The 15238-nt window shown below is 38.8% G+C and overlaps 2 protein-coding genes across 4 annotated transcripts in view; both read left to right on the top strand.

The window, feature by feature from the left end:
* The window catches only part of rnf19b (ring finger protein 19B), a 37553-nt gene extending 29259 nt beyond the window's left edge, over positions 1-8294 (top strand). For all 3 annotated transcript variants that reach the window (XM_015046283.1, XM_015046296.1, XM_015046290.1), the window contains 7 exons: positions 2042-2186; positions 2270-2432; positions 4214-4328; positions 4410-4550; positions 5134-5323; positions 5414-5548; positions 6233-8294. In XM_015046283.1, coding sequence (XP_014901769.1) covers positions 2042-2186; positions 2270-2432; positions 4214-4328; positions 4410-4550; positions 5134-5323; positions 5414-5548; positions 6233-6650 — 1307 coding nt within the window. In that variant the 3' untranslated portion in view covers positions 6651-8294. The remainder of the gene's footprint in view (positions 1-2041; positions 2187-2269; positions 2433-4213; positions 4329-4409; positions 4551-5133; positions 5324-5413; positions 5549-6232) is intronic.
* A 2097-nt stretch (positions 8295-10391) lies between these two features.
* Positions 10392-13333, top strand: ndufs5 (NADH:ubiquinone oxidoreductase subunit S5). Its single transcript, XM_015046273.1, has 3 exons — positions 10392-10503; positions 11691-11910; positions 13138-13333. Exons 2-3 carry the CDS (start codon positions 11695-11697, stop codon positions 13240-13242), a joined length of 321 nt encoding a protein of 106 aa, XP_014901759.1. The 5' UTR covers positions 10392-10503; positions 11691-11694; the 3' UTR covers positions 13243-13333.
* Positions 13334-15238: the final 1905 nt, after the last annotated feature.

Below are 15238 nucleotides of genomic sequence, written 5' to 3'. Positions count from 1 at the left end.
CTCAAAGCAACAAATCATTAACATCCATCAGTCAGGAGAGGGTTAAAAGTCATTTCTGAATGTTTGGACCTCCAGAAAAACATTTCTACACTGTAAACAATGGAGACGATTCCCTGGAAAACATTCAGTGGACTGATGAAGCCAAGTTCATATCTAGTCAGACACGGTGGTGGCAGTATGATGGTCCGCGCTGCTTTGAAATAACTTGCTCTCTCCTGTAGGAGAACAACTCTCTTTCAGAGTGGCTAAAAACAAAAGGTGTTTGATTGGTCTAGTCAAAGTCTGGACCTTAAACAGAACTTTCATGATAGAAAATTCAGATTTTAAAAGTTCTGCGAAGCAGAGTGAGGCATATTTCCTCCCCAGTGACGAAAAAGATTCATAATTATCAATTAATAAGTTCAATGTGTCTGAACTGAAACATTCAGGGGAAAAAATCAGAAATAGAAGAAAACTGCAACAACTCCACTGTAAAAACACAAAATCATACCAAGTAATTTTAGTAAGATTTTGACAAATATCTTGGTACACCTGTAAGTTAGGCTAAGCTAACTTACAGGTAACATTTTAATAAGATGCAGGAGCTTGTTTAGAGTCTATATTTGTATTCCACTGAATATTCACTTAAATCATGGAAAAATATTGTAAGTTAAAACATCTGCTAGTAGAACTAATACTTTTGAAATCAATATTAATGAATTATTGACTTCAAACAAGCTTCTGTTTCTGCTAAAAACTTGCATGTAAATTAGTTTTGTTTTATTTCAAGTTCACTAAGATATTTTCAGTAGAAACTAAAACACTTGGTCAGATTTTGTGTTTTTACAGTGCATATTTTCTCCTTAAAGACACAAAACTGAAAACTATTTTTAATCGAGATGTGAGAAAAAAGTCTCACATTTATTTGAACTTCCTGTTTTATAGACATCAACGACATCTGCTTGTAATTAAAGCGAAAGTCGCTGCTGGGCCAGACGTCATGAAGCATCACTTCTCTGTTTCATGCAATCTGACAGAAACGGAAAAAACCAGCAGAAATAAACAGAAAATGTGGAAATGTGTTTTCATTATGATGCAATCAGAAACACACCGCAGGTAAAACACCGCAGGATGAATCCATATCTACATGAAGTCATTTAATCCTGTTTTGATTAAAAATCCATCCAGTAAATCCCTCCAGCTGCCAGTTTTTATCTCCTAATCTTCAGTTTTCACGTTTTCAGAAAGAAAAAAACCCTGATGCTGTTTTTATTGAGCCATTTTTCAGCTACTTGAATCAACAAACTTGTCTTATTTCCGATGTTCAAGCCTCCAAATATCCTCCGGTGTAATTATCACCCCGATGGAGAGTTTCTCAGCTTGTAGGTCCTTCCTGCAGCGGCTTAGGAGTTTTATTTGTTTCTCAATAACCGGTCGTTTCCTGGCAGCAGATTAAAAAAAAACATGATTAGTTTCTATAAATGAAACCCAGGTTCAGTTTTGGTTTCTTTAAAAGACATTCAGAAAGGTTTCATGAAGTACAGAGTTATTTATAAAAAGGGAACTGTAAGAAAAAAGTCCTTTCAGATGACTTAGTGGAAGAAAAAACTCCTGTCTCTTCAAGCTTTCCTGAAAACTGTGCAATCTCAATTCCTGCAGCGTCAAGAGCTTTGGTTCTGTTAAGAGGTTTAGAAATGTTCCATAAAATACAGACTTATTTCTAAAACGGAAACATTAAGAGAAACGATGATTTAGTGGAGGGAAAAACTCCAGTCTCTCAGTTTTTTCTGAACAGCCTCACAGTTTTCAGAATCATATGGGAAACTGGTTCTTCTGAAAGAGGTTCACAAATGTTTCATCAAGTATTTTAAAAAAGTAACAGTAAGAAAAGCGTGCTTTCAGATAATTTAGTGGAAGAAAAAACTCCCATCTCAGCATAAACTCCTGTAAGAAGCAGTTTTCTTAATTAGAGGAGCTGCCAGAGCTCCGATGTTTCCTCAGTTTGTAGTCAGTAACGTCTCCTGAAGCGGAAGCGTCTGACCTCGTCTCCTTCTGTCTCCAGCTGATGACATCAAGCCCTGCCCTCGCTGCGGCGCTTACATCATCAAGATGAACGACGGCAGCTGCAACCACATGACCTGCGCCGTGTGCGGCTGCGAGTTCTGCTGGCTCTGCATGAAGGAGATCTCGGACCTGCACTACCTCAGGTGAGGCCCCGCCCGCCTCGGCGGCGCCGCGCGGCGTCCTGCTGAGGGATGAACTCACGTTGCTGCTCTGCTTCCCGCCGCAGTCCGTCCGGCTGCACCTTCTGGGGGAAGAAACCCTGGAGCAGGAAGAAGAAGATCCTGTGGCAGCTGGGAACGCTGATCGGAGCGCCGGTCGGGATCACGCTGATCGCCGGCATCGCCGTTCCCGCCATGGTCATCGGAATCCCGGTTTACGTCGGCCGAAAGGTGAGAGCAGAGTTCTCACTGGAAACACAAAATGAAGTCGATTACAGCTGGTTTGTGTTTCTGATGTTCGCTACAAACATTTGAGTTTATTTCCTGGTATTTTATGTTTTAAATTATTACGTTTTTTTTATTTGTTCGTTTCATTTTTGAATCTGTAATACAAAAACAAAGAGCAGAAAAATCTTAAATATTTGTATCTTTATTTAATTTTAAGTACATGTATTCAGAAAAATACAAACTTTTTAATATGTTTAATATATGTACATATTTTTTGTTTGATATATTATAAATTATTATATTACATTTTTAATCAGAAGACTGGTATATTTCTACTGCACTCTTTTGTTTTTTATTTACTTTAAATTTATATTTAAATCTCATTTTATCTATTACATTTCTTATATATTTGGTTTATTTTTGCCATATTTTCATATATTTGTACTTTTTACACTGATGGTGTTATTTAAATATTTATTCAGAACTTTTCTAGATTTATTTTAATTATTTTAGTTTGCTAAGCAAAACTTTTCTATATTTATTTTTTGTATATTAATATTTAACTTCCATATTTAGTGATGAAAGCAGGTGAGGGTGAATTAAAAAGAAAAGCTGAGTAACAGACATGTAATCAGTTTTTATTATCTGTGCAATTCTGAAAGTAACTTTGATAAATTTTTATTTTTTTGGCCAAAATATTTCCCTGAAGTTAACAACCTGCCATAACTCTTATTTCAAATGCAGATTTCCAAGGTAGAACTTAGGCCAGTGTTTCCATTTTTGTGCCTTTTCACGCTGCATGCGGTAATTCAACAACAGGAAGTGGAGGGAAGGTGACGGGACTTTTCCAGGGGAGATGATTGAAACATCAGCTGTGTGTTCAGCGCCTTCATTTGCACATTATCTGATACGTGTGCAAACATCTTTATCACACGTCAGTTCCAGCGAACACATCGCTGCATCTTTCCCGCACAGAGCTCATTCATTCATTCATTCATTCATTGGTTCGTTCTCTCGTTCATTCAGGTTTATGGTCAGTTCTCTAGCGCTGTCGCCTCCAGGCAGCACAGGAAACAGAAACCACAGACACACAGTTGGTCTGTCACAATCCACTGGCAACTATCTGGAACTTACAGCGTTGCTCAATGCTGCTGCTGAAGTTTCACTTTGACCTCAGTGATGTCAGTTTTCTAGAAATGACCAAAGCTGGCCTCGAGCTTCCACCTAAACCATCAGCAAAATTAAACAAGTTGTTTCTAAATGAGGAAAAATGCAGGCTTTCATTTCTCATTTTCTTTTATTTCTGGGGTTTCTTGTGTTTGCTTATAAATATTAAATGAGATGTGATAATTTCCAGTCATAGACAAAACAGCGTTTACTGGAAAACATGAGGGCTGTGTGTTCAAGGCCATGTTTGTGTTGCGTTTATTTCTCTTTACCTCCACCTTGTGGCTGAAGGTGGAACTGCACATTCATTCCTGACCCATTTTGATGTTTTCATGAGTTTAGATTGTAATTTATCCAGACTCTGGATTTCTTATTGACATAAAACATATTAGTAAAGGCTGCATTCCAGATCATCATTGGAGCTCTTCTGATGATGCCATCTTGTTTTAAAGTGAAATTTATGAATTACTTTAAACTTAAAGTTTGACTATAAATCTGGGATTTTTTTACTGGCTGTTTGGTTTTCCACTTTGTTTTCTGATACACGAGCTCAAATTTAGGAAATAATCTGAGAGGTTCTGTTGTTTATATGAGATGTTATTGTATTTATTTTGCAGATCCACGCTCACTACGAGTTGAAGAAGGCGTCTCGCCACAGGAGGAACCTGGCCATCACGGGGGGCGTGGCCCTGTCGGTCATCACCGCCCCTGTCATCGCAGCTGTCAGCGTTGGTAAGAAACGCCGGTGAATCTCTGCTGCTGCCTGAACTCAAAGACAGAGCAGATCTTCTAAAAACCTTGAACTGCTCCCAGGCATCGGCGTTCCCATCATGTTGGCCTACGTGTACGGCGTTGTTCCCATCTCGCTCTGCAGAGGAGGCGGCTGCGGCGTCAGCAGAGGGAAGGGTCGCGGCGTGCGAATCGACTTTGATGAAGACGACGGACCAATCACAGGTGAGCTGCATTCAGACCATCCTCGTTTAGTCCACTATAATCCGGCTCCAGTCCGTTTGCGTAGAAAGTCCGGTTCATTGTGGGAGGTGTGACTGAGCAATTGAACTCTGTCCACCTACAAACGCAGGTCTCAGTTAGTTGAACTGAACTGTGGTGGGGTTTGAAGTTAACAACAGCACATGGCATTCTGGGTAAATAAAAACCTCATCAAACTTGTGAGTTTAGCACTAGCAGGAGAAATGGCTCCTGATCAAAAGAGAACTCCTCCAACCGCTAAAATCTGACGCAACTCCATTTTTGTTTCCATTTGGTGAAGAAGGAAGTTCTTCTTCTTCAGAGGTTTTTGTGTTGTTTCCTTCAGTGGTTCTTGGTGCAGCGCCCCCACAGGCCAGGAGGGGAACAACCTTTTCAAAGGGTTTGGTTGGTTTGATGCCAACCAAACTCTCAATGTGAAAGCAAAAAAGTAACCAGCTTAGCTGTTTCAGTATTCAGACTGAATCTACTGACTATCAGATGTGAAAATAGCCAAACAGATTTATCTTCCGGATCTGACTGGGGTTATTTTTTCCGTCCGACTCTGCAGTGGCCGACGCGTGGCGAGCCCTGAAGTCTCCGAGTCTCGGAGAGAGCAGCCTGGATGGAGCGGTCAGCGGTCTGAGCACCACGTCCCCCAGTGAGGGCCTCTCTGTGGCCCCTGGGAATCTGGGGGACACTCCACACTTCAACACGCTGGCCGGCGGCGCTTTGGGGACCCGAAGCAGCAAGTACAGCAGGTGAGGAGTCAGGTGGTTCTTTTTGCTCCAGTTTTTATTGATTCTAACCGATCTAACTGATATCCTGACTCGGATGTTTTCGTCCTGCAGGCTGGAAGTTCAACCAGGGGAACTGGCTAAGGAATCAGCTCAGAGAGAGACGGGAAGTCTGGGAGCAGGAAGCGACTGCGCCAGCACCCGAGGGATGGCCGGATCCATCATTTCCTCTTACACCTTACCCGACAGGTGAGAGGATGACTGACTGGCTGGCTGAACGGCATCCTGGTAGCTTTCACTAAGAACAAAGTTAGCTTTTCGGAAACATTTTCACTGGTGTAAAATAAGGACAGTGATGGGACTAAAGGTTCCCCACCTGTCAGTCCTGAAACAGCAGCTGGCAAACTGGCACCAAAGAGGTCCAGAAGTCGGTGTCTGGTTCAACCTTTTCATTTTAGATTTTTGGTTTATATTAGAGTAACATAAGCTGCACATATTTCCAGAAACATCCTGGTTTCAGCTGCCTCTGCTCAGACACTGGCGGTGGAGAGATGAGCATTAAATACTCTTTGGCTCATTTGCATGTCTGTTCTCTGGAAAACGGATGTTGTGCAAAGTGTAAACAATGTAAAAGAAACGTGTTTTCACACTGCAGTTCATGTAGTTGTAATGTTTTTGGGAATTGGGGCCTTTTTGTATTAAAAGGAGAAACATATTCTTTAAAATTTAGTGCTAGTAAGAGCTTACTTGTGGGGAAAACTCAGGGCAGCTGGGCGTCTTGCACAGCCACAGGTCTGATGAAGAAGAGTGAGCTGTCAGTTTTGAATATAAAATGAGGCTGATATAAATTGAATATATCATTGTATTCCTGGATTTTGAAGAACGTCAGATCTTTACGCCTCACGCTGACTGACTCGTCTTAAATCTCCTCAGGGACTGCACCAACCTGGAGATCCAGGTGGACATCGAGACCAAACCCAGCCATCTCTGCCTCACCAGTGAGGAGGACCTAGCTCCACAGCCGAGCTCTGCTGCCGTGGCGACTGCCTCAGGAGGGGAGGAGCCTCAGGACTGCAGCTCCAGGAGGGGCGGGGCTTTGGGACTGTCGCCAGGGGCGTCAATCAGGGAGGGGCTCAGAGACGTGACCCTGGCCCAGCCGGAGAGCATCCGCAGCGACCTGGAGATGTCGGACACTCAGTCGGACGACATCGCGGAGCTGACGTCGGACGACTGCGACTCGCCTCATCCTAAAAGCTGCCAGCAGCTGCAGCCTCCCTCCTACAGATCCCTGAACCCCCCCACCGACGGCCTTCACTGTCCTGCAGACAGCAACGTCATCTTGTACGTCTGAGAGGCACAGCTCTCAGGATTGCACAAAAACTGACGAAACCCTGAACATTTACCTTCAAACTTTGTTTCCTTTTCCTCCTGTCATCTGTCGTCAGCTGCTTTAAGGTCTGAAACACAGACAGGTGTTTGTTTCCTCCTGTCTGTCTTATCGATCTACCGGCCAGCCTCCTTTCTGAGTAAATGGTCAGGGTTCTACCTCTGAGATTTGTTGTTTACTCCTTGGTGCAAAATGCCTTGGCTTCTTAAGCAAAAAAGAAAAAAAGAAAATGAAACAAAAAAGTACAAATTTATAAGAAAAAATGCGCAAATGAAATGTTAACATGGGGTGAAAGTTACCAAGCACAGCAGAAAGAATCAGATTGGTGAAGAAACTGATGTGTGTTTGAATTGAGACTTACAGCTGTTGGCTTTTTTCTGCTTCTGCTGTTTCTGCCATCAACAAATGTATTTTTTTTTAATTTTTTTGCATCGTGCATGAGTCTGCATGAGCCATTTCTCACCTGGAGGTTTTAAAAAGGCAGCGGGTTTCTCTTATAGAGTTTACCTTTAGAGGATGAAGCCGCACTTGGATGTCACTTTTCCTGCTGGAAAGAGGATGAGGAGGGTAGAGAAGGAAGGAAGGAGTGAAGGGTAGAAGGAAAGGTTCGCACACGCTGCAGAAAACAAACAACTGAGAGATTTGACGACGATGGACCAAAAAAACTCAGAGCAAAAGAAACATTTATACAAATCTGAACCAAGTCTCTGAGTCTAAGATAATTTTTGTAGAAACTACAAAAAAAGCCAGAAATATTTAGCTGATTTTATAATTTCTTTATTGTTTGAAAATTTTTGTAGCAAAACTACTGAATAGTTTTATTTAATTAAAAAAGTATGCCAGTATAAAAATAGTACATTTTCTAGTATCGCATAAATCTGTATCTTTAGAGTGTGACAATCACAGATTCTTCCTTTGTCTATTCAGCCTGGACAAAGGAAACTATTGATTGTTCTCAAGTATAAAGATATCGATATCAGTTATCGGTATCGTATCTGTTGCTGTTTGTATCCTTTGATTTAAACTTACTGAAGACTCATGAAACCAAAAAGTGTTTTCAGACAGAAATATTTACCTAAAATACTCAAAAAAACTTATTTCAACGTGTTATTGTTGAGCAAATTATTGGTCATGACTGAAACAGAAATATCAGTATTGGTTATTGATTATTGGTATCGTATATCATGCCGTTTTGTATCCTTTGATTTAAACTTAAAGAAGACTTGCAAAACCAAAACAACTCCCTTTGAAATATTTAAACAAAACAAACAATACATTTTTTTTGAATATATCATTAGTGAGCAAATTATTGATTATTCCTGAATCAGGTATTGTAATATTGATATCGGTTATCAGTAATCGTATATTGTGCCATTTTGAGAGGTGTCCTTTGATTTAAACTTTCTGAAGACTCGAAGCCAAAAAATTCCCCTTTTAAAAAGAAATATTTACCTAAAACAAGCAATAAACCTATTTTAACATGTCATTGATGACCACTATTATCGGTAATTGCTGAAACAGGTATTGTAATATTGGTATTGGTTATCAGTATCGTCTATCGTACCATTTCATGTCTTCTGACTTACCCTTAATGGAGATGCGCTAAACCAAACAAAAGACTTTTGTACAGAAATATTTACTTTAGTCAAACAAATTTATTGAAAAATGTTATTATTGAGCAAATGATTGATTATTGCTAAATCAAGTATTGCTATATCATTTTAGGTAATCGTCCAATTATCTGAGATGTTTTAACTTTCTGAAGACTCTTTAAGCAAAAAGAAACCCTTAAAGGAAGAAACATTTACCTTAAACTTATTTGAACATGTTGTTGAGCAGCTGGTTTAAATAATTTATCATAAATTCTCACTTTTCAGGTTAGGTTGTTCACATAATGCAATAAAAATGACTTTTAGCTAGAATCTGAACTGTCCGGCTGCTTTCCACACATTTCGTCTGTCAGAACTCTCCCATACTTTGTTTCTGGTCCGTGTCGTGGTACCAGTCTGGACGCTCACTAACCAGCACAGCCCAACTGGTTTTGCTGGTTCTTGCCTTGTAAAATCGCGCCTGTCTGACCCAGTTTTATGTGCATGAATGACAGAACATGTGATGAATGTATTTGTGCGATCCACTTTGTCATTTTTTTTGACTGAGCACTTGTGCACTTTATCTGAATGTCTTATTTATCTTTTTTAATTTGCTTGACATCATCTGTTGCTGTAAACATGTTTACTTGAGTGAAAAACAAAAGTCTGTGGTACAACCAAAAAAAGGAGCCTTTCTGTTGGGTGGAATGAGAGAAACGTTTGCCTCCAAAACTTTTATCACTCAGTATTTTTTTGTGTCTTTTTTTAATTAATGCTGTGATGCAAGAACTAAACATAATTTATTATTTTTCATTCCTTTTTATAACTTTGTGTCGCTCTGGTCAGCCAGTAAAACTTGTGAACACGTGGTTTTGGAGCCAACCGCAAGCTTCTCTCAGTCACAGCTTAACCTGTTTCTTAGCTTTGGATCACCTCCGTGCTTCTGTTTGAAAAGGTTCCCGGGAACCTTTTTCTTCATCTCAGAGTAGCTTTATGGATTCTGCTGCTTATGTGACTTGGCGGTCCTGTTTCTGTCTACACACGTCACTGTTTTTTGCCTATCTTTCAGAATAAACGAATGTACCACAGACGGAAAACTGGGACTTCCTGAAAGAGTCCGAATGAGTGTTACGTCCCTTTAGGAACACAGGTGGTTCTGTCTTTATTTGAAATGGTTTATAGATAGCAATATTTAAGTGTTATAACTAAAGGAACTGTGTTTTGTTTTGTTTTTTGTTCTTGTTGCGGTTAAAGCCTCGGTCTGATGAGAGGCTGCACATGCAGAACTGTGAGACTGTGGAGTTTTTTTTGGGGGGGGGAAATGAATAAATAAACACAATTTTATGTTGCACCAAAGCCATGTTTTATTGTCTGTTATAATAGCCATAAAAAACAATGATTTTGCTGCACAACTTCACATCAGCTGTTTTTTCTCCATTGACTTGCCAAACTTCTCAGAGAGTGTAGACATTTTATTCATTAGAATTTTTGTGTGTATTTTGTTTAAGACATTGACTCGTTGGGATGATAACAATTAAACTCCATCTCAAAATTTGTAGCAAACATCTGCAGGCCTTGAAACTTCATAAATTCATCAACCTTGGCAAAGTCTAAAAAGCATGATACTGCCTCCACCATGCTTCACTGTGGGAGTGGTGTTTTGTCAGTGATATACCGTATGGACTTTTGGTTTCCTGAGCTTTAATTGCAGTTAATGAGCTTAAACCTTCTTCCTGCAATTGTTAAAAAGTTTATGCAATTATAACAAAAACAATATGAAAACAATAAAAAAAAATTTACATAAAAATATCCTTTATATTACTAATTCGTCAGATGCTCAAAAACAGGCAAATAAAATATAATTGGAGAGTAAGAAAAAAATGTAGATTTAAAGGGTGTAAGGAAAATGGATGGATGGATGGATGGATCCATCCATCCATCCATCCATCCATCCATGGATCCATCCATCCATCCATCCATGGATCCATCCATCCATCCATGGATCGATGGATGGATGGACGGGATACGGTAATACGGACGGAATTTGGGCGTTTTTTGTTGTTTTTTTTGTCACCGGCTTCTACACCTCGGATCCTCCAGGCGGCGCTGTTGCATCTCGTAACCGGGTGATTAGCCCAGAAGAAAACGACTTTGTGGCTGGGCCGTGTGTTTAACTGCCGTAAAGCAGAGGAAGGTTAAAGTAACTCGGATAAAAGCGTCAAAACAGGGTAAATTAATACGTTTGAATGCTTTACTTTGACTTTTTGTTGCATTTAATACAAAAAGCCGATCATTCGAGTTTAGTTATTTGGTATAAAATCGTATTTTTGTGTGGATTTAGGTCCCGATAGCATTAGCATACTGTCATTGAAGGAGAATCTATGGACATAGTTCAGTCAGTAGCTGCAGTTAAATCAACTTTTCTCCGCTCTAATTAGATCCACGCTACTCATTACATAAAGCCTTATGTTTATATATTTTATAAACGTTTTTGTTTTAAGTCGACTAGACATTCCCGAGCTTCTTATGTATATATGTATCTGTTAGCCGCTTGGCTAACACGGAAAAATCTTCACTGCAGCCGAAGAAAGAGTCTTTTGTTACCGTTTCCGGGTATTCGCCCACTTTAGAATTGTTTTTGTTCATTTAAGTCTTTTTACTACGTCTAGGAAACTTCTCTGCGCCTTTTGTTTCAGATAAATGTCATTTTTGTTCATTAAGAGAAACAATTTTTCTCTGATCGTATGATGTATTAGAATAACGGATTTATTTAGACTATTAGGGATATTTAGTAATCATTTGGAGAAAGATGCAAAGAACAGTCTTTTTATTTTTTTATATTTTCATATGACAGAAGAAAAAAGGACAGTTATTTAACTTTTTCCTTGGTGTAGCAAAGTTGACAATTTGAAGATGTAAAATTAATAGATAACAGAATACTGAATGTGTGAAAAGAGACTGGAGTGATGTTAGAACATAAGTATTTCAACCAAATGAACATTTTTCAAAATGATGGGAATTCTTAAGGTGATCTGTTTATATAATTCTGAACTTTCATCTATGAATGTGTCGACATAAAGTTGAGTTGAATATTTGTATGAAGGCTTTTAAAAATAAAATCTTTCTTTCTCTGTCTTTCCTGATTCCTTTCTGTATTTCTTATTTCTGCCTTCCTTCCTTTTTCTCTTTCTATCTTTCCTTATTTGTTTCTTTTTTCTACCATTTTTATGTCTTTTTTTCTGCCTTCCTTCGTTCCTTCATTATTTTCTTTGGTCAGCCCCTGTTTTGTGGCTAACTGCTCCTGATCTAGATTGTTCTACGTCCTGAATCATCTTTTATTTTGATTTTTTTTTTAGAGTTAACTGCTTTCCATCCAACCTTTCCTCCATCTTTTGTTTTACTCTCTTGTTGGCAGCATCATGCCGCTTGTGGACATCCAGTCATGGCTCGGCATCAACATAGACCGCTGGATGCTGCTGCAGAGCGGTGAGCAGCCGTACAAGCAGGCGGCGCGGTGCCACGCCTTCGAGAAGGAATGGGTCGAGTGCAGCCACGGCATCGGCCAGATCCGGGCCAAAAAGGAGTGCCAGCTGGAGTTTGAGGATTTCTTTGAGTGCATGTACCGTAAGAAGACGGTGAGTCTCTCTGGTAGTAAACTCTTCAGCTCCAGATGATCAAAGCTTTGACGTGTATCGGATGTATTGGGACAGAATCAGAACTTCTGCTAAATGAGGTCAATAAAAGCTCAGGTAAACAATATGTCGTTTTTTAAAAAGCTAGAAATCGTTCCAAATGTGTGGAAAAATACAAATAAATATGGACATTTATTATTTTAGTAATCAATTATTCAGATAATTAATTGGATAAAAAAGTGGTACATTCAGCAGATGTTTTATTCAGCCACTCCAGTCTCTTTATACAATATTACAAATACATTAAAAGATGCAAATAAACAAATCAATAAAAAAATTTTAAATAAACTTTTAATTGACTAAATTGCAATAAAGCATTCTCTTAGTGAACTCTTGATTATTTGTAGTAAAGTATGCATCTGGAGCGAAAAACTATTTTCTTCTCGCCTTGACATCGATACGATGAAGAGCTGATCTGGTGATTGTTATTCAGTTAATTATTTTTTTTCTTTTACGTAAAAAGTCCCAAGCCGGAACCTTTGTATTTTGTTTCTTGTACACCATAAATCAGACGCACAACATCCACAAACAGCAGTTATGGAAAACGAAGCCGTTTCTCTCGGCCCTCTGGTTTTTCATTTCTGCTTCATAACCGATCTGATCAGATGCAGGAAAAGACTGTTGTTGTGTTCAAGTCATGAAAGGAGTTAGCAAAGCTATTCAAGCCTGAAATAGCATCAATACTAAACATGTTGCTAATGCTAATGTCAGCGTCCACAATCCACGTTTCTAAAGAAGTTCCATGAATGATCAGGAGTTCCTGAAAGACTTTAACTTTGAACTTTGCTCCAGTCTGATGGTTGAAGAACAGATTAAAAACATTACATTTATTTGTTGTTACCCTCAAGTTTATTTCTTTCAATAATATTGCAACAAAAACGGTTCTTGAATTGAAAATGTTGCTTATTTTGTCGATGCATAATTTTCAATTTATTACATAGCCTTCTATTAACTAAATTAAATGTTTTAATGGAGTCCCACCACTGTTTTTTTATTTTTTTTTATTTTTTTATTTTGTTAAATTTTGACTGAAATATAACTTGTTTATCTGAGGTTACCTACATCCTGGTCCTCTGCGTCCTCCATGTTTGAGGAGCATCCTGACATGGAGTCGGTGCCTTTCATCCTGTTATCTTCACCTTTGACCTCGTCTTTTCTTTGTCCCTGCAGCGTCAGAGGATGCACGCCATCCGTGAGCAGCGTGACAAACTGATAAAGGAGGGGAAGTACACACCGCCCGCTCACCACACCGGCCAACCCGACCAGAACCCATGAAGGATCTGACCTCAGCTCAGTTTCTGTCAGATTTCACCATTTCCTGTTCCGCTGTAAAAATGTGCAAATAATAAATGTTAATGCCTACCGTCCTTGTAATGTCGTCTTTCCATCTTGTTCCATGCAAACATGAACCAAATGTTGTCAGTAGGATCAGATTCTGTTTTTGTTCTTTTGTCATAATTAAATGTTTCAGATAATAAAACAAGAAAAATTCAATTTATGATATGTAGAGCCAATTCACAACAAATGTTATCTCAAGGAACTGAATGTGTTAAAGCACCTTTTTTAACAAAGCCATGCTACAAATTATGTTTCTAATGAACTTTCTTTTGACATTAATTTAATAATTTCCATTTAGATTTTTGTTCCTGTAAATGTTTCATGTTCTGAACAGTCATCAGATTCTTAAATCAGCTGCTGTCATCAACAACATCCTCAGATTGATTTATCATTCATAACGTCTGATGAATTATTAAAGGTCCAATCTGCGGTTCTGAAGGTGGATGTTCTGCTGAGCGGTCTGGTTGACTCTAATGATCTGGGAGTAATCTCTCCCTGAGGACGGAGCCGATCGTTCATATGCAGGATGCTGCTTTACATGCAGGTAGAATCCATTTCATCTCGATCAGAACCAGCAGAGTCCATGAACCACCACTAGATGGCGCCACAAGCTCTGGGAATGGACTCGAGTCCAGCTGAAATAACTGACCTGCAGCTAAAGTGCCTTTTAAATTCATCAGTTTGGAGGTTTGAGATGTGCAATATGTAAGTGTTAAATGTTTTATTTTTTAATTCTACATATTTAATAGGGATTCGCAATATATCGGCATCAGTCCGATAAGTAAAGTGATATTTATTTACATGTTTATGTTTCAGGTGGTTGGTCATGTGACAGTGATACTGACGTAGTCTTTTTTTTAATTGTGGAAATAATTTTGTTAAATATCAGTTATTGGCCATAACAGCCACATTAATATTGGTTATGATATTGATCCACATTTTTACATCAGTGCTTCATTAATATTCTTACAAAACAACATTTTTCCCATAAGCATCGCATCAGGCCACAAAGGCTAAACCAGAGAGAAATCAGTGGCTCAGAGTAAAAATAGCAGATAATTGTCGAAACACTGCAGATGATTTACAGCATCTCATGATTTCTTGTTCTTTTTATCACATGGATTAAATTGTCTAAATTGAATTTTGTGTCCTCATTATTCGTTGAAGGTCACAAACTGCAGTTTAAGTGAAGTAAATTCACGTCTGCATCTCTGGATTATCAGCTCAATAATTAGCTAAGGTGGAGAGAATCAGGACCGACGGAGGTTTGAACTTTGAACTTTGCTTGTGTTTCATGCAGCTGCACAGATTTTTAGTGTCTGTTTGTTCAGGTAGATAAACTGATATTGGTCCAGGAGTTGTGATGCGGTTGAACAGCTGCAATAAAAATAGTTTTCTTGGCTAATTTGTTTTAGCCAGGGGTCGAGTCCTGGGGATTTGACTTTGGTGTCTTTGACTTTTGGTCACTCACAGCATACAGACCTTATAAACATGTAAACTTTAGAGAAAATGGAAACAAATGTAAGAAAATAAGATGTGGTGTAACTATAAATAATACATACATCCAATTATTTTTTTTCCTTTTTATATATAAAAAGCAGGTTGTGACAGTGCAAATATGATTATTTTATCTCACAGAGTTTCCATTAGGGGTGTGTGCAAATCTTTGTCAATATTCTGCTAATGTAAAAAACCCCACACATTTCTCCAGTAACCAGACGACCTCGTTGTCCTCGGTACCCTGATGTTCTTCTGCTATTTGATTTTTCTTGGGCATACGGTCCAAACATAACATGTAAATAATTATTTTTGTAGATGATTCTCTGTTGTTCAAAACACCCGAGCTCTGCTGATCTGATCCCTCTAACACTCACTGAGTTGGTTACAATCTAAGCAGATTCAAAGTTGTTACTTGGACTTTTTGTTTCAGTTA

Source organism: Poecilia latipinna, unplaced genomic scaffold, assembly GCF_001443285.1.
Source record: "Poecilia latipinna isolate Pla-1442-1.1 unplaced genomic scaffold, P_latipinna-1.0 Scaffold39, whole genome shotgun sequence".
Classification (NCBI taxonomy): domain Eukaryota; kingdom Metazoa; phylum Chordata; class Actinopteri; order Cyprinodontiformes; family Poeciliidae; genus Poecilia; species Poecilia latipinna.
The sequence above is the reverse complement of the archived record's forward strand: the minus strand, read 5'-3'. Positions and strand labels throughout refer to the sequence as shown.

Bases quoted from the DNA above. Each gene is read 5' to 3' on its own strand.
- ndufs5 (XM_015046273.1), top strand. From the start codon at position 11,695: ATGCCGCTTGTGGACATCCAGTCATGGCTCGGCATCAACATAGACCGC. The intron at 11,911-13,137 runs GTGAGTCTCTCT...TTGTCCCTGCAG, and splicing joins GCATGTACCGTAAGAAGACG to CGTCAGAGGATGCACGCCAT.